Genomic DNA, 18,693 nt, shown 5'->3' on the forward strand with positions numbered 1-18,693 from the left:
TGTTAAATGCTCAAGAAAACATTGCAGGTCACCACATTGCAGCTGTTGAGCCACATGGATGTGATGTCACTGAACGTCATTTAGGTTTTGTTATAAAAGATATATGAAATATCCTAAATGTTCCTGGTCTCATCTGCCCCATTAACTACAACTGTGAAATACTTGATTCTCATTGTTACCTCCACCAAGGAGGTTATGTTTTCACCCCTGTCCGTTTGTAAGCAAGGTTATGCAGAAACAACTTAGAGGATTACTACACAACTTGGTGGAAGGATACGGTCTGCATCAGGGATGAACCCAGTCAATTTCAGTGCAGATGTAGAGTAAGGCGCAGATCAAAGAATTTGTTTCATTCTGTTACATTGAAAAATGAGGTGTTGCAGCTGATTTCTAAGAATAAGGCATATTTAAGAGTGCAGATCCAAATAAAAACCTGAATCTAGAGAATTTAAATGGATCAGAGGTGTAGGCTCTGAGTTTCATTCTAGTCTTAAGTGTGGATCTACTATTTTCGAAAAGAGAGATGACATCAAAAATGGTGGCGTCTCGGCAGATCAGACTGGTTTACTTGAATTGTACCATCAGAGGGTGCTAGTACTTTATCTTTATTAGGTTTTATATCATTATTGAACTGATAATATATTAATATATCAGACATTACACAGATTAGACAAACAGGAGGATGTTACAAACAGAATCCAAACACCAGAGTGCAGCTCCATCAACGACATTTAAATCTGAACCACATTCTGTTGTTACCGGTTGGAATCAGTAGCATGTTCAAAAACCTGCGTTCTTTAAACGTCTGGTGGGAGGCAAACCAGTGAGGTGGTTTTAAGATGAGACCACCCCAGCACCAGTCACTGAGACTGGACTCCACCTGCTGTTGACTTCGACTAAAAGCTTCACAAAATCAACAGTGCGTTTCCTTTGATCTTTTGTTTGGTCGACTCCCAGGTCGACTCCCAGCTCCCAGCTTCACCTTTGCCTTGTAAATTTGCACGGTAGGAAAATACCTTGGTTTGGAAATGGAGTAATCACATTGTTTTGTACGATGGTACTTTGGACTACAAACACGATACAAACTCTATGCACTTTACAGCCTCTGACATCACTTCCCTGTTTTCGAGAGACAGACATAATAGTATATTCAAGACACAACCAGACTGTTCTTGACAAACAAGAAGCCTTTATTGTTAAGTGGAAAACAAAACTGCTGTTTCATTCATTATGATCCTGATAATGCACAATCAAGTATCTTAAGTGCACAATTTCAATCTAAGGTAATTTAGATAAGAATATAAGCTCAAAGGAGTTAATGATTGATTTCTTGTATACACGCAAGCCTTTAATAAAAACTTCAAATTACCACAAGTCTGTGATACTGTTTGTGAACATGAGCGGGTTGAACTGAAAAAGCTAAAGGCGACACTCGACAGGATGTGAGGAGCGTTAGGTTTGAAAAATCTCTCCTGCACCCTCAATAACAGATATCCAGCAGAAACAAACTGCAGCATAAAGAGGCAGCATGGGGCATGTTTGTCAAACAGGTCTGCAGTACCTCCTGAGATGGAATGGTCCCATGTTAGAGCAGTGTTTAAAGCACATGGCGATCGGACTGCAGATTTGTTTGGAGAGTCCTGCATAGGCTTTGCTGGAAAGAAAGAACCTTTCCTGAAAATCGTATGTAAAATACTCTCTTGGAATTTTGTCAAGAAATAACCCTGAAGTGCGAGTTTGGGGGACTTGACAGGTACGACGTAGTGTTTCAGGACTGTGGTCAATGGAAGCGGCAGTCTCATGTTCAAATATAGAAGAACACAGTAGCAGTTTGTGTGTCTGAATATACAATAATTAAATGCATTTTACAGTCGGACAGAAGAAGCTGCTCACACACACAAAAGGAAAAAGAGGCTCTACATTAATTTCTTCTCACTACAGAGTGCAAATCAGATGCTTCACAACAGACCTTTTTTTTTTTTTTTTTTAACTCGAAGAGGACTAGCTCTTCTCACAAGCCCCCCTGTTGTACATAAACCATTTCCCAATCAAATAAAATAGACAAAAGAAAAAATAATCTAGTCAAACCGGAATGTGAGAAAATTAATCTTTGTGATTCAATCTTTTCTTTGACGACAAATAAAACTGAGTCCTTCATGACAGTTTAAAATTGGAAAAAAGGTTTATCGGTATTATCCCGAGCTCCCTGCAGAGGGCAGAGAAACAGAAATGGTCTGGTGAAGGACTGTGGGAGATGGATGGATGGTCGCTCCGGCCTACATGTGGAGAGGGGGTCTTTACATGCTGTAGCCGAAGCCCGGCTGAGCTGCCGGCTGAACGTATCCTGCAGGTGCCTGGTAGCCGTAGCCGTAGGCTTGCTGAGGGGGCACGGGTACGCTGGGGCCCGCCGTCAGCATCAGCTGTGGTGTGCCTACAATGGGTCAGACATGGAAAACATTTCAGATTTAATCAAACTACTTTGTGAACATATTGTGAATTTTTCAGCTGTGAGACCATAAAGCAGCAACTAGAATGGCATTCAGTGGAGAGCATACACACTCATAGATATCAGTCTCCTAAATGTGCCAGACACTGAATCATATATTTTATGGCTCAGTGGGGTCACCTGCTATCATTATAATCATTTTCAGGAAAGTGTTAATCTTGAGCACAACCTGATGTTTTAAGCCAAGGAAAAACCTGCACAATGCAACGTGATCTGTGTCCTGATCATGATGTTTGGTTTGATCACAGGTGAGGAAGATGGTGAGTAATGTAAGAGTCAGCTGCCAACAGAGTGTTGTTGAAATAGGTGGGATTCATGCAGAGAAATGTCATATATCTCTATTTCTATATCTAGCAACATTTTAATGAGCTGATGACACACCAACAAAGGCATAATAAAAAATGCTATGTTTAATAGTATTTAACTCATAATAAATCACTAAAGAAAAACATTTTTACTTATGAATATTTAATACTATAGAGAAATAATTAAAAGTATTTTTCTGATAACAATGAAATGCCAATGTCATCGTGTGCAACTGGTTTATTGAAAGCAGACTGTAGTGCCTGTTCAGCACAGTGCGATGATGAGTTGGTGAATATTGATGATGGTGATATTTCCCTCAGGAGTTGGTAGAGACCAACTGTGTTTTTGATCATAGTGAACAGAACATATAGTAGATGTCATTACCATAGACGATGGGTTGCGTCTCTGCTTCCTGCTCCTCCTCTTTCCTTACAGACTCTGAGGTTTCTAGATTATCTACCTGCAGGGAGAAGAAATAGGTACATTTAGGACAAAGCCACACCAATGTTACAAGTAAACAACACACTGAAGAGGTTTAAAAATAAAAACAGTTATGTGTACAGTACATTCACTTTTCTGACAAGGGTCGCCAATCTATGCGAATTTCACTGAGAAGCACGACAAAATGAAACCCGACAGAAGACAAGGTGATTAAACCAGAACTATTTGCTTTTGTATTTGATTTTCACACTTTATACACAGAATGCAGATATCCATACACCTTGTACTGAACAGCAGCAATAACATAAAGTTCAACTGATCATTTTCATTCCTTATGTTAGATTCCTCTGTGGCCGGACTGACGGTGACAAAAACCCCCACTAGGGAGTTCTTTAAAAACAAACAAAGAAGAACGTCTTCAGGCAGCACATCAGATGCAGCAACAAACATACACAGCCGTCCTCAGTGGGAAGCAGCAGCGTGTGGATGCAGATTTTTTTTCTACAGTTAAAAGTCAGAGCTCACTCAGCAGTGCACTTAAATGCATGTATTCGTCATTCATTTTTGCCATGCCTCTTTTTGATGAACAGCAGATTATTTCTGTTCTCTGCACAGCTTCAACAGGCTTAAGCTTCACGATCCCATGCTCTGTGTGTTACAGTGCTGGCTGCCAATAACTGGCTGCAGCATGGAGATGGGGAGGAGGAGGGAGAGCGGGGTTAGTCTCGTGCCGGGTGCTCATTACTGGTCAAAGGTTTCTAAAGAAAACCAGGCACAACCAACAGGCTCCTTTTACATGTTACGCATGCCGGTTCCAGTTAGTGAAAATTAAGTAAAACCATCAAAATACATCAACAAAAACAAACACACAGCTGTATATTGTGTAGTGTCATTGACTGTGAGGAAACGAAGTGAAGTTAAAGAGAATTTGTAATACTTGTTGAAGCTGATCCACTTTTTAGCAGCAAATAAAGAATAAAAGTCAGACTGTAAAATAACCACGATTTAAGCAATTAATTGAGCATTTTCTCCATCAACCTAGCTCGATAGACAACGTATTTTAATTTAACTTGTAATTGAATAGGTGTTGCTGCCTGCTTCTACTTTACAACCAAGGGCAAACTAATGTTACTAAACATGCCACTTCTAATCTGATGCAAAGTGAGTTAACTAGGTTTCAATCGTTTCTCACAAAGAAACGGTCTTTTCTCCTTAAAAACATCATCTTATTCCTCATCCATAAGTTCCTTCTCTCTCACGCCAGAACTCTTCTATCACTCTAGTCTTTGTACCTGTCACTCAATCTGTTCCATGTGAGAAAGACGTGGGAAACGCCGATTTATATATGTAGATATATGGTAAAAAAAAAAAACTTGGATTAGACTGTATCTACAACGACGCCCTACGGATACTATGCATCAGCCTGAAAGATGTCTCAGAGACTGTCGTAGTGAGAGTGTAATGCGTGGTATAGCTAAAACCATGCACACTCAAGGCTGCAGTCTTCCAAGCTCAATACTAATAGCTTTTAACTTTCACCTGTTCTGTAACTGCATCAACCTGGAAGAGAAGAGGTGCAGCATAGTAGAAGAAAATTAAAATAATTTCCCCCATAAAGAAAACTGGTAAAGAAGGAAGACTAACAGAAAGCCATCATGAAGTATTTGAAGCTTGTTTCATATTAAAAAAAAAAGTGTGGGTGAGAACTTTGTGATTGTGTGTGAATATTCACATCGGCTTTGTTCGACTCTGACCAGATGACAGTATTTTTACAGCAATACAGCCTGCATTTAAATTAAAACCATTTAATTCCCAGTTCACTTAACTCCAGGCTGAAAAGAACACAGCTGACCCACCTTGCTGAGGTATTCCCTCATGACCTGAATGAAGTATGGCATAGAAAAGTCCATGATGTTGTGCCTCCAGGCGGTCTCCAGCACCACGTCAGGTCGCAGCAGGTCATAGCAGGTAAACAGGCAGGCAGCGAAACACTCCTTCTTGTTCTCCATGAGGAACCAGGAAAGCAGCTCCTCTGCCAGCTCTGTGTCCTTGGACTCTGATGCATACTGCATGGCATCCTGCAAGGGAGACAGGAGAGCACAGACAGATTTTGGAATAGTCTCAAGTCAATTATAGCAGTTCATCTGAAATATAAGTGGTGATGATTGAACCATGGTTGGAAAAAGAAAGTTGAAAAGCACCTTATAGAGTTTATCCTTCTTGCAGAGTTCCACACTCTGTTTCCAGCGGTTGTTGCCCTTGAAGAGGTAGGCGGCGATTCGCCTGAACTCAATCAGCTCGTGCTTCTCCAAGCGCTGGGCCAGCGAGATGTTGTCAAAGTTGTCGTAGGCATCTATTGATGTTCTCAGAGCCTAACAGGAGAGACATAAACAGTAAATTAAATGAGGGTTGAATTTGGGAGATAGAAAAAGATTTGATTCAATACCGTGGTCCTGCCTCTTACCTGATAGTCCTCCTCTATGATGAAGAGATTGTTAAGTGCTTCATTGACTGATTTGTTGTTGTGGTTCTGTACTGACCGCAGGTATGGTTTGACCAGAGGCAGCTGTTTCACCTGTGAACACGGAGTACAATAATAATATCAATCCTGGCAAACATAGAACATCTCAATCATATTCCTTTATCATTATCAGAGTGTATTGATGTGTACCTTGCTGAAGAAGTTGACAGCACGGGAGTGGTCCAGTCTGGGAGAAAGCACTATGAGCAAATCATTCAGTAACAAGGGCTTAAACTCCAGATAGAACTGGGTGGCTTTGTAGTACAGCTCCACGTTGGCCACCTACACAGGGTTCAGAGGGAAAGAGAATTATTTTAAGATGATAAACACTGGATCCGGACATATAGTGCAACATGAGACATGAGGCAGATTATAATTTTGCAGTATAGCAGGCTTTTATAACATAATAATATAGGCAATAATACATAAAATCACAGTTGAAATGAAGAGAACAGGCGCAAGTGGCATGAAATCTCCATTTTAGATTTGTGTAATTTCAACTGAAAAGATTAATACAATCAGTATTTAACAAACAAAAAAATCAGTGATATCAAACTGTACCTTTGTGATGATGTCTTTGAACTGTCCCTCTTTCCAGGCGTCCGACGGGTGGTTCATCATGGTGATGATGGCGTTGTCGAACTCCTCATACTTGTCGTAGAGGAAGACAAGCTCGGCCCACAGGTGCGCCTGCTCTGCTGCTCTCAGCACCTTTGGAATGTTAACTCTGGACCAAAAGAGCTCCAGATGCTCTCTCATCTTCTGGGGCTTGAACTTGGAGTAAAGAATGGCCAGCTCTGTGAACATTCCCATGTGAGCGCGCTCCAGGCCCAGGGCGGCTTCCAGCATTGTGATCAGCTCCTCAAAGTAACCGCGGTCCTGAAAGAGAAGGGAGAGGATTTTGGATTTGGTAAATGTGCGTTTATGTATGTGAGCTAGGTTTTTAAAATAGCGCAAAATAATGCCTTCATTTCCTGCTTACTTGGTAGTAGTTGATCAGCTCCTCCAGCTCATCAGCGTGAACCACAATGTGGAGACCACACATCTGGGCCAGTCTGAACTCCTTTCCATCCACGCAGGCGAAGCACACCTCTTTCCAGGTGCGGGTGCTGTTGGCCTTGCGGGCGCCGTCCACTGCAGCCTGGTACTCCCCAAGGTGCACGAGGGTCGAAGCCAAACGGCCAAAGTTGGAGACATTGTTGTACAGCAGCTTTGCGGCATCGTACATTTTCTCATCATAGCAGCGATCACCGACCTGCAGGACAGATTAAATAAAGATTCACTGTGTCATTGTGTTGACCTGACAGCTGATTCACAGAGTCTGGTGTGAGAGTGAGGCTAACCTGCTGGATGTGAGCATTGTTGGGTCCATTAATAAACTCTTCCAGTTCTGCCAGGCGATTGGTTTTGGCCAAAGCAAAGATGAGCTCTGTTTCAACGTAGGACTCACGGGCCTTCTTACGAGCCATCTGAAGAAATTTGACCAAGTCCTCCCAGTTACCTGAAACACATGGACAGTAACATCAAGGTGTGTTTCCACATGAATCCACCTTTTTTTGGGGTAGATGTGGAATACTACCTTGACTGCATTGTGCGCCAATACTGACTAATAATGCAACTTTCAGCAAATACCCCTGTATAATAAGCTGATGTGTTCCATATTGATTTAAATTAATGCGGCGAATGAATAAAACTCAGTTCATAGTGATTGATGAGGTCACAATACGTTCTCTCCTTACCACTTTTATCAGCAGCCTGCACCACCTCCATGTACGCAGAGGGGTCATCAGCTTTGATGTAGGAGTCGATGGCCTCCTTAACTAGGCCTTGCTGTAGCTGAGCCTTAGCCAGCTGGCTCCACACAGCTGGCTCATTGCAGCGTTCTGCAAACTCATAGGCCCGGTCCAGGTTGCCAATATGCTCGATCAGCACCTAAGGAGGAAAATAGAAAAAACAGGAACAATCAACACTTCAACCAATCAATAAGTTATTAGTCTAGCTGTATAAGAGATAATGACCGACCTGCACAGCAGAAGTGTTGACGTCAAACTTCTTGAAAATGGCAAAGGCCTCCTCAAAGAGCTCATTGCTGATGGCGATGTTTGCGATATCAGGAGCGTCATAGTTGTCTAGCCTGCTGATGTACTCCATCACACGAGTGCGGTCAGCTTTGATAGCGGTCAGGATCAGCAGATTCTGCAGATTCCTGTGGGAGTGAGAAGACACAGAACTTTTAGCACACCTTAATTTTGGGATTCTGGACAACAGTGAAAACTTTGACATGTTAACGCTACATACCTGTGTTCACTGAAGACGGAGTTGTCCAATACAATCTTCTCCAGCAGCTCAATGAGCTCATTCGGTAAATCTGCGGTCATGAAGGCCTTGACTGTGACTGACACCTCCTCTGGGTCCTGGGTTTCTGACAGTGCTGTTTGCACCACCTGAGAGCAGGTACAAGGGAACAGAAGTTTAGAAAAGCATAAGGCTCCAGTAATGAATGAGATGAAACTTGCCTTGAGTTTAGTTTAGTACCTGGTCAATGAGTGGTCTTCTGAAGGGGTTGCTCTCGAGCAGCACGCTAGCCCACAGCTCAGGATCTTTGCGACGGACCAAATAGCGAGAAAGGCTCTTGAACAGGGAGTTCTCATTGCAGACCTGATGTGGAAAAAAAATTATAAATACAATAGCAAAGGCAGTTAAAGGCAGCACATTTAGACACATAGTCAGAGGCCAGAACAAAGATTCATCCTCACATTGATCAGCTCCTGGTCACACTGTCCTCTCTCATAGGCCACACAGGCCAGGTGGGGGTCTCTCTTCTCGCAGTACTTTCCCACCACACGGCTGTCATAGAACGGGTTTTCGCGCAGGAAGCGTTCTGGGTTGTTGTTGCTGTCGATGTAGATCTTGGCGAGGGCATTGTGGGTGGCTGGCTCTTCGCAGCCTTCATGGATACGAGACTCCAGCCATGGCAGCAGCAGCTTCAGTCTGTGAGACAAAGACATTCACAGTGGCTGCTCAGATCTGCATGAAGTACAAGTCAGATCCTATTTGGGACAATAGATCGACATGGTCATCCACTTTGGGATCAGTATTTGTTTCAATGCCTTTAATTTAGATTACTGTAATTTATCAATTATTTAACTTTAAAACCATTGTCACCACAACATGTATTGATCTGAAACATTCACATGGAGCAGTGCAGCACCTGTTTCTCTTTTCAACCTCAGCGACCAGTTCATCAGTGGAAAACTGTCCCCTGACGACCAGGATCAGACTCTTAATGACATCCTCGGAGCAGTCCACGTCCAACAGACCACCAACCACAACAGGCAGACGGCTAGGGTTCACCTGGAACACAATCAATCTCATTTAGCTTATGTCTGTAATGTAAGGATGCTGTGTAATAGTAATTTCAGTGTTTTTTGCAGTGAGCCTCACCTTCTGAACATAGATCTCAATGTACTTCTGCAGGTTGTTGCGATACAGGTAGAGGACCAGGTCATGGACAAAGTCGAAACGGTCACAGACGATGATGAGCGGCAGCTGGTCGGTGAGTTTGGCTTCCTGTTCGCCACAAAGAGCGGAGGGAGAGAGTCAGCAAGATATGGTATCCAACATAAAAACAACTACAAGAGCGACAAAACATCAGCCAAACTTGATGCACCACAGGAAACTCTTAGTTCAATTATGACTCGTTTCTGTATGATGGATTTTCCAGGTGCATTTTCCAGGTAAATCAACCTTCAAATATTACACAATACAATATCAAAGGGGGAAACAAAATAAAAGGTTTGCCACTACAACAAACTGATGGCACACTTCACAGGCTAGAGGATGATTGATGTAAAACTAATGTGTTTCACATTAGAACAAGACCTCTAAGTATCCTAAAGCAGCTTTCTTTCTCATTAGGAGGAGAGCTGCGAGTTGCCAGGTCACCATCAGGTAGCACTGACCACTAGTCCTCTATCCTACAATGCACTGGAGTGCATTGCCATCCACACTCATACAGGATTAACAAACTGGGATTGTGCACCATTGTTAATATTACCCAAGAACATGCTGCACGGACTAGAGGCTCTGTTACAGGACGACACACTGACCACACAGACATCTTGAATGTCCTTAAACTTCTCAATATGGAGCCCATGCTCCTAACTTGTCCAACAGTCACACAGAAAACATTCAGCACTATGTTGTACGCCAAGAAACTTGTTACACCCCAGTGGTTGTATGGATTGCAGTGTATGAGCAAATAGTGCATGTCTGCATACAAATCCCAGTTTCAATCCTGTGCCTAGAGTTAAGGATCAAGGATGAAAAAAAACAGGCGAGGTTTGGTTCTGTGAGCAGGGATAGATTTACCTGATACATGTCCTGCCATTCCAAAGACAAAGGAGAAAAGCACAAAAGATAATTGACTGCCATCAGGACGGTTGGCTGAACATTTTTAACCGATACAGGCCAATTGCTGTAGATCTGCTTGAAATAATGGTAGTAATTTCCAATCTATAGGAAGTGTTAATCTGTTAAAATTGTCTTTTAATAACATGTAGCATTTTAAAGGTTATATATAATATATTCACTGCCACTAGATGTTGCTTGATGGATGAATGAAAAGCATTGTTAGCCACATCTTGCCCCTCCCTTCCTTTTCTTGGCAAGGTGTTGTAGTGTTGCAAAGCCCCTTGAAAACGGCCCCCGAAACACACAAGCGAAACTGAGTAAAGTTGCAGTGTGTACAGGCGAGCCAACAAAAAGACAATCCAGGTCAGATTGGGCCCGCTAGAATCCACTCTCACCAGGCCTGCACAATATATCTGGTTAGCATATCTAGCATCAGTAGCATAGCTGTGCCATGCTGTGTGTAGACCAAAGGCCGTACAAGAATAAGGTGTTGCCACAGCGTTTCTGCTTTAAGAGCTCCATGGTGGGCAGGAGACATGTGTGTTTAAAGTACTGTACAGAAAGGTAGCAAAAAATGTGCGAGTCCACCAGGGTGTCATGTTTGATCATAGCTGGAGAATTCTCACTTCATAAACATGGGAAGGCAGACGGTATCACAGTGAGGGACTAACACGCACCTGTACATGCACTAATAGGAACATGCTTGCAAAGCTCTGATCACAACACACTCAGAGGGAGTGCGACTTTGTTCTCTTCTCAGGATGCCATTACATAACTGTGTTTACACAACAAACAGTTGTTGGCTCCTAAATCATATTTACATAGCCTTTAAAGATAAACTATGAGCTATGATATGCGATATGAATGAAAACAGACTGGAACTGGGGATGTTAAAACAGGAACTCGAAGGAAGACAGAAGAAAGCTGTAGTGGTTGTGTTGTCACTTCAGATTTACCTTGAGGAAGTTTTTGACGCGCTCAGGGTCGTAGCAGTTGCTCTCTCGACAGATCCTCTCCACCTCTTTTATCTGGCCTGTCTTGCAAGCGGCCTGGATGTATTTGAAGTGAACTTCAGGGTCTTGACTGAAGTTCACAATAGAGCCCAGGAAGTAGAACAGACCTGAGACAAAGAAAGGTCCGTTAAAAAAAGACTCAAACAACATGCAAGACATCAGCTCCCTTCAATCTAATGACAGCATTACAGATACACCAATACATACTGAAAAACCATTATATAAATTGAAATCTAAATTTAGCTCCATGACTTCAGATTCCAAATAGCTTACTTATTATCCTTTACTAGAGGTGGGGAAATTTCTCAATTCTTAGATGCGGATCACTCTGCAACGATGCAGAGACAGAACATAATCGATTTCTGCTACATTCCTTTTTTTAGCGATGTCCCGCCGCTGCATAACTATAACCCCCGCTGCTTCAGGACCAGGACAGATGCACAATTAAGGTCCAGTCATCTTTTACCATGTCAGAGTCTCCTGTGTTAGTGTCCTCCCTCCACTCTCCCGCTGACCTGCGCTCACTTTACACCTTAACAATAAACACTGACACTAATCAGTTATTAGGACCTGAACAGTACTGACGTGTACTTTGTGTTTGTTGATTTGCTCCAGAGTTTATAATGCACGTTTTTAAACATGTGTGCATCATGTGCATGAAGTTGATCTGGGACACACAACAGGAGACACGCACAGCCAGGACATCAGGGTTCAAGTGACCAGAATGATCCGGATTCATCGATTATAAACTAAATACATGAGGTATCAGTTTTTGTGAGCGATAAAGACGGGGCAGACAGACAGACACACACACACACACACACTGCAGACAGGAGAGAAGTTCTTCCCGCAGATTATCACACAATGCAGAGTTTTTTTTTAATACATTGTTGCAGAAGAAGCGACCCTGATACAGTAAAGGCTAAAGATGCAGCACACAAGTCTAAACTGAATTCATTTCAAATCAACGTGGAGAGCACTGACCACTGTTGTAGAAGGACTGTTGTAGTCCAATTTTTGAATTGAAAACCTTATTTTGTAAATTACAGCACACGTGAAGTAGTCACATAGTAATAAAAAAATGAATCCTGTATAGAAATAAAATTCTTTGATGCATCGATAATCGTTTTGTCATTGAATCGTAGCCCTCTGAATCGAAAGGTGCCTGGAGATTCCCACCTCTAACCTTTAAGCTACGGTATTTCATTAATAATATTTGTGGCAATAAATCACCTCCTGGACATTGTGTACAATCTATTGATTGTCCTGCTTCTCCTCTGACCTAGTTGTGTAATTGATAGCTGGGGAACATCTATCTTAGTACATGGGCAGGAGGGAATGGAGGGAATGGCTGCATAACTAAGAGACAAGTCAAATGTTAATCTAATGTCTGGCTGGAGACAGGAATATGTAGGTTAATTGTCCCATTTGACAAAACATTGTATTGCTACTTTTCAATACTTTGTCTCTCTGACTGACCAAGCATGCCATCAGAGTCTATGAACTTAAAAAACGCCCAATATTCTTATTGTCTGAATTGCTGATTACAGTAAAAAAAAAAAAAAAAAGATTTAAATATCAAATGAAGCAGTATGCTTTCATTAAATCTGTGATCTCACCTTCAAAGCTCTTGAATGACTCAAAGAGCTCAGTGAGAGACTGTGTGCTGAGCTGCTCGTGGTACTTGGAAGCCACCTGGACACAGATCTGCAGGTTCTGGCGGATGTTGGCCGACAACATGGCCCTGAGGCACTCCAGAGAGTCTTCGACTGACAGCGAGCCAAAGAAGTTCACCAGCCACTGAAAGTGCAGGAGGAAATTTTATTTTAGTTCGTTGGTTGTGCAACATGTGAAAAATTGACAACAAAGAATAATCGCTTCTAGTTTTAATTAAATTATCCTCAGTTGGTGAGTGTAGCCTACCTCTGGGTTGAGCAGGTGTGTGTGCACAACAGCCCGCTTGATGTCGTACAGGTCAGTGTAGTGCTCCAGAGCCCTTTGCAGGAGTCCAGCCTTCTCACACAGCTGGGCGATGTGGGGACGATCGTAGTTGGTGAACATTTGGTTGCCTAGGATAGCATCAGCAACCTGCACCCATAACATAAAGAAACAAAAAAGTTATAATAAATGATTTGTTTTATTCATTGAATTCCTTTCAGTAAAGTATGTGCACGTGTCTACCTGTGGAGCATGCATGAGGTTCATCTCCAGCAGCCGAGTCTGCAGGGGTCCTTCTGAGGGTCTGTTGTTCTTCAAAGCGTCCAGGAGGAATGACGTGCACTGCTGGATCAGGTTGTACTCCATGAACACATCCACGATCTGGACAGACATAGAAACTTGTTAAACAACTCTCAAGGAGGAACCAAGATTGTGTAACTGTTACAACCGTTCCTTTGTACTAAATGAAGTACTACTTCACTATAGTTAATAGTAAACAATAGTCCTACTGCAGTCTCCTACAGTTATGTAGCACTGACATTTTTTAACTTCTCTAAAAGACCAGTTACAATGTAAAGTAAAAGTTGGCTGACTACAACACATTTCCTCTTCCAACGCTCGAGGACAGCCTCTGATGCAATGTGTGTTATTCTTAAAAGTCTTTTTACCTGCCAGTACAGCACTTTAGGCAATACAGAGCGCTGTGTCAGCAGTTGACATTTGCAGTGCAGAGAGTCTGCAGTGGCAGGAAGCAAAGGAAGAGGTGCAGTTCCTATATATTAAAGGATTGCTGAGGTTCACAGATGCTGGCATGTCATGTGACTTAGTCAAATACTACTTTGATTTCAAGTAAAGTTCAAGGCCAAATTGCTTAATTGCAAACTTGGGATATGCAGAGGTCACAAAGTTTATTTTTCTTCAGATAATTATAGCCTGAACGCACCTAAACCTCAAAAACTACAACCCTAGTTTCTGCAACAGTTGTTGAACTCACACAACAATCTTTGTAAGTTTTAATAAGAGTAAGGTAGAAATGTTGAGTTCTTAAAGAGAGACCTCTTCCACTCAGATTAATATAATCAAACTGAAAGCCAACATCCGTTTATTTATAATTTTGAAATCCCTGCTCCCTTCCTCTGACCTGTGTGATGTCAGCCAGCGGCTCTTCATCCTGAACAAGCATCTGGGCAAACTGCAGGCCTTGTTCTGGGTTGATCCGCATAACATTCCTCAGCAGAAAGATCCAGTCTGGAGTGTAGCCCACCTGGAAAAAAATTGTAAAAATCCAGCAATAAGTGCTCTTATTCTTTTATACTTCTCTCACACACACACACACAAACACACAATTAGTGATGGTTTTCTGTTCTGGATTCATTTTGCACAGTGTGTTTTCTCTGTGCACTTTGGAAGTCTGGGAAAATGAAAACTAAAAGAGCTCAAATACTATCTGAGCCAGACAGACATACCTTCTTGGCGTACAGGACGATCTTGGGGAACTGACCAGTCTCTGCAAAACACTGAATGACTTTGTTTGGGACGTTGGCCCTCAGGTAGACACTGAGAGCCAAGGTAGGATCCACTGCCTTCACCAGGTCACCAAGTTCCTCTGAACACTCCAACTGAAAAGTAGGACAAGTAACATCAGCACTGGAATGAATCAAACTACAATTAATGCCCTAAGAAACCGAAAGGTTGTGATGTGATGACTATACAGTCAACATCCTCAGCCATGACCGCCAACTCTTTTTTTGTTGTTTTAGCTTAATTGATAACACAAAATCAGGTGGTCATATGCAGCATGTTAAAGAAAAGAATGCCAAATGTATGAATGTATGTTTTTAAAAAAAATACAATATTACAATAATATACAAATTACTAGGGATGCACTGATATGGAAATTCTTGGCCGATACCGATACCGATATTTAAAACAACAATCTAGCCGATAGCGATACCGATATTTGTTTATTACTTGAATAATATGAAAAACAGAAAAGCCGCCTGGCTGTTCACACCGGACCGCATTTCTCCGCGCTGGTCAGCCTGCGATTCTCCGCTTGTTGTTGTATGTAACCCGTTCAATGTCGGGTGTCGGGGGTAAATGACGTATTCTCCAAGCAAGCCTTTAGCCCCCCCCTCTCTCTCTTTTTATCTATATGACTGCTTGTGTGGCTGTAGTGGATGGGCAGAGGGGGACATTTAATTATGTGATTGGGAAAATTAAAACTCCAGGACAACAGAAGGGGAATACAAAGTATGGGATGCATATTTGATCATTTATATCATATAAAATATGTCATTTATATCGTTTAAAATCATTTTTCAGTCTGTTTCCTGGTGCGATACGCTCGCTGCTCGAAACCATCGGTGAAACAAAAGGTTTAACAGGGGTGGATGGGAGGCGCCTGGCTTTCCTTTGCGCTGCGCTGCGCTTCAGGGCCCGGTGTAAACCCGGCGTCAGTGTACCATAATCTGGATGCCAGATTGGCAGGCTGCAGAAAACATACCAATGAACATCGGCCAATGTTATCGGTGAAAGTCAAGTTTATTACCGATACGCCGACGGCAGTAAACGAGGCGAATATCGGCCGCTACCGATATACGGCCGATACATCGGTGCACCACTACAAATTACTATTATATATGTTAACATTATCAAATGAGTGAACATTAAAAAAAAAAATCACAGCCCCTGGAAAAAAAATTCTTAGCATGAAGGCACTTTGAGCCACCAAAACGTTTCTCAGTGAAACTTCACAAACTCCTTACATAACAATGATCTCACATGATCCAAGATAATAGAAAAGTCATGTAAACAAATAGGCAGCTCAGGAAGAGCCTCTTCCTGTGAGTGGAGGCAGAGATGGAGGCTGATCTACAATACCTTGTCTTCCTTCAGCCACTTCTCCAGAAGTTGCTTTCGCCCCTGCTGCAGGACGGGCCTGCAGAGCTCCAGGGACTCGAACTTGTTGAGCTGGCCCTGGTCCAACAGGATACCAAAGTACTGGAGCAAGGGGGAGGTCTGGCCTGGCTGAGTCGGAACACTCTGGAAGCGACGGATGGTGTCTGGGGTACGAAGGATACCCTGAGAGGGGAAAGGTCAACTGAGGGTAAGAATAGATCTGAACAACTGATAAAAGACAACATCGGTCAGTACATTTGTGTTCAGACTACAACCGAGACCTGTTAATTAATCCTATGCAAACAGGATGAGTACCTTTGGTGCATTGGCAGCTACTTTGGCAGCCTCAGAGAAGTTGCCAGCAGCAAAAAGGTTGTTGAACTTGCGCGCAAAGAGCTCTTCAGCGCCGGCGAGGTTGTTGCGGACCGCTAGGCGGAGAGCCAGGTCTGGATTCTGCAGGACGTTGGTGATGTAGGGGATGATGTTTTCCTCTTCCACGCACACGGACAGCACCTGTGTTAAGGGGGAATACAGAGACTGATTTAGTAAAGTGCACTAGGGACCAGAGAAGGGGGACACTGTGTAATCATGCTGCCAGATTTGACCCCCACCCACCCTTTTTTGCAAAAATCTGATGATGAAGTATTGCTTTAAAAAAAAGCAATTTTCCTGGAATGTAAAAGAGCTACTGAGGCAGCATCCATACATCTATGTTTTCCTTAGAAAACTTTGTCTTCAAATTAAAACCATCTCTGTCCACACAAGCGTTTCGGCTCTGTATTAGTTTTTATCCTCGTCCATACTAACATGCCTGAAAACGCATATCAAGTGACCACTCATGTACACTGGGCATGCAGGTGCCAGTGTAATAGATTGTCTCCTACGCATGTAAACAGTTGTATTATTGTAAAATGCAGAATTTAACTGCACAACAGCGGATTAGGAAAAAGACAACAGGGTCAGCAATTGATTATCCATGTTGCCTACTACACTGGTAGCTGAGGCTAGTGCAGGTTCTCTTCTTCTGGAAGAGAGTCATGTGATAACTCCATTAAACTCTGTCTGGCCTTTGGTTGATGCTGAATACAAATGTATTATTAGTAGGTCAGTGTAACGCATGGCTTTTGTGAGCCGTCCGGCAACACAGAGCGAGAGAGAAAGGGGAACAAGTCAAATAAAAGAACAGGACGGAGGAAAGGGGAGGGGGTGGTGGTGAAGGAGAAAGACTACCAGTGTTGGCGCCTCTACAAACAAGCCCAGCAGGTCAGTACCCCAGCTTTTAACACGAGTGAATAGACCTCATTCTTCCAGCCACTAAAGCAGGGTCACTTACGATAATGTAAGTGGACTAATTGAAGGGGGCTTAGATAAAAGATGGATAGAAAACATGGAGTCGCAATAGGTCCCTAAGTGGAAATTCAGTTCTAATCATGCAGATGTTGTGAATGCAAGGGGGAGGATTCAGTGTCTGAAAAATTAAAAGGACAACCAAAAGTTCAGGGTTCATATAAACAGAAACTAGTTAGTAAATACAAGAAAGGAGTGGATACTGTCCAAAGCCTTGCTTGACATGTTTCTGAAGACTTGAGTTAAGATTCAGGTAAACAAATTGAACAAAACCATTTAATATGTCCTATTCCATGTAAATACAATGATCAGAGTCTGGTGGAAATCTTGCTTAAAAACCCTTCTTAACAACACAACACCACGTGTCAGATGATACATGAGCTGTAGTGTCAACAAGTGAAACACTAGCCTAGACACAACCACACTAACTGATACAGGGAATAGTAAAATTGCAGGCAGACATCACAGGTCTCTGTCTGATGAGGTGGAGATTTGATTGGATGAGAAGACCAGCACTAAGAGGATTACGTGGCACTAGGCTGTGCCTCCCACTTCACGTCATGTGCTAATTGGTGGTGGGCCCTTTTTTCCTTTCTTGCTCTGTCGCTTTCTCGCACTCCTCTGGTTTATATGAAGCTGTTCTTCACATACATGCTGCCCGCTGGTAGTCATGGTATCAGAGATCCTGATAGTCAAACTCAAACTAACAAAAAGGCATCGCTCACTTCATAGCTCCAAATAAAAAGTGTGGAAACGTACAAGTAGATAATAGACACCAACTTATCATCAGAAAAATGACAGGAGACCAGGAGGACCATGTTCATATTGGTTAAAAGAAAATGTCAATCCATGAGTTCAACATCTTGACACTTCACTGTTGAGCAGGGTTGTGACTGTGGTTAACCACCATTTACTTCTGTAAAAGTTTCTGACCAATTCCACACATTTGACAGTTACTGTGTGTGAAACAGAATGATTTATTGTGGGTTGATTGTCAGATTGTGTGTTTACCATTCACTACAGACTGAATACTTAATAAACCCAACAAACGTAAATGTGCAAACACAACTTAATAACAATTTTAAACTACCATTATATCATCCTTTATCAGGAGCATATATCTGCATATTCAGCCCCTTTCTTCACTATTCTGTTTGTCCAATCAAACTAATCAAAATAAATATTAGACAGTTTCCAATTATGTATTTAGTTTTTCTTTACGCAAGCCAGTTGACCAAAGACAGAGGTATATTAGAAAAAATGTATGATAAAAGCAATGTTGTGACGCATTTCTTGTTATAACTTTC

At 42.3% G+C, this 18,693-nt stretch overlaps 1 protein-coding gene across 2 annotated transcripts in view; it reads right to left on the reverse strand.

Annotated features, from left to right (window-relative positions):
* Nucleotides 1–589: 589 nt before the first annotated feature.
* The window catches only part of cltca (clathrin, heavy chain a (Hc)), a 32,483-nt gene continuing 14,379 nt past the window's right edge, over nt 590–18,693 (reverse strand). The window contains exons 8-32 of one of the 2 annotated variants that reach the window (XM_035177985.2): nt 16,355–16,552; nt 16,022–16,222; nt 14,605–14,757; nt 14,280–14,402; nt 13,382–13,519; nt 13,124–13,288; nt 12,820–13,000; nt 11,144–11,307; nt 9,219–9,344; nt 8,986–9,128; nt 8,531–8,765; nt 8,310–8,432; nt 8,073–8,218; nt 7,797–7,980; nt 7,514–7,706; nt 7,118–7,275; nt 6,757–7,029; nt 6,336–6,653; nt 5,925–6,056; nt 5,718–5,828; nt 5,455–5,625; nt 5,110–5,331; nt 4,793–4,813; nt 3,197–3,272; nt 590–2,431 (exon numbers count right to left, since the gene is read on the reverse strand). In XM_035177985.2, coding sequence (XP_035033876.1) covers nt 2,298–2,431; nt 3,197–3,272; nt 4,793–4,813; nt 5,110–5,331; nt 5,455–5,625; nt 5,718–5,828; nt 5,925–6,056; nt 6,336–6,653; nt 6,757–7,029; nt 7,118–7,275; nt 7,514–7,706; nt 7,797–7,980; nt 8,073–8,218; nt 8,310–8,432; nt 8,531–8,765; nt 8,986–9,128; nt 9,219–9,344; nt 11,144–11,307; nt 12,820–13,000; nt 13,124–13,288; nt 13,382–13,519; nt 14,280–14,402; nt 14,605–14,757; nt 16,022–16,222; nt 16,355–16,552 — 4,089 coding nt within the window. In that variant the 3' untranslated portion in view covers nt 590–2,297. The remainder of the gene's footprint in view (nt 2,432–3,196; nt 3,273–4,792; nt 4,814–5,109; nt 5,332–5,454; nt 5,626–5,717; nt 5,829–5,924; nt 6,057–6,335; nt 6,654–6,756; nt 7,030–7,117; nt 7,276–7,513; nt 7,707–7,796; nt 7,981–8,072; nt 8,219–8,309; nt 8,433–8,530; nt 8,766–8,985; nt 9,129–9,218; nt 9,345–11,143; nt 11,308–12,819; nt 13,001–13,123; nt 13,289–13,381; nt 13,520–14,279; nt 14,403–14,604; nt 14,758–16,021; nt 16,223–16,354; nt 16,553–18,693) is intronic. The other variant, XM_035177986.2, reaches the window with a different exon arrangement.

The sequence above is a fragment of the Hippoglossus stenolepis genome, chromosome 15, assembly GCF_022539355.2.
Source record: "Hippoglossus stenolepis isolate QCI-W04-F060 chromosome 15, HSTE1.2, whole genome shotgun sequence".
Lineage (NCBI taxonomy): Eukaryota > Metazoa > Chordata > Actinopteri > Pleuronectiformes > Pleuronectidae > Hippoglossus > Hippoglossus stenolepis.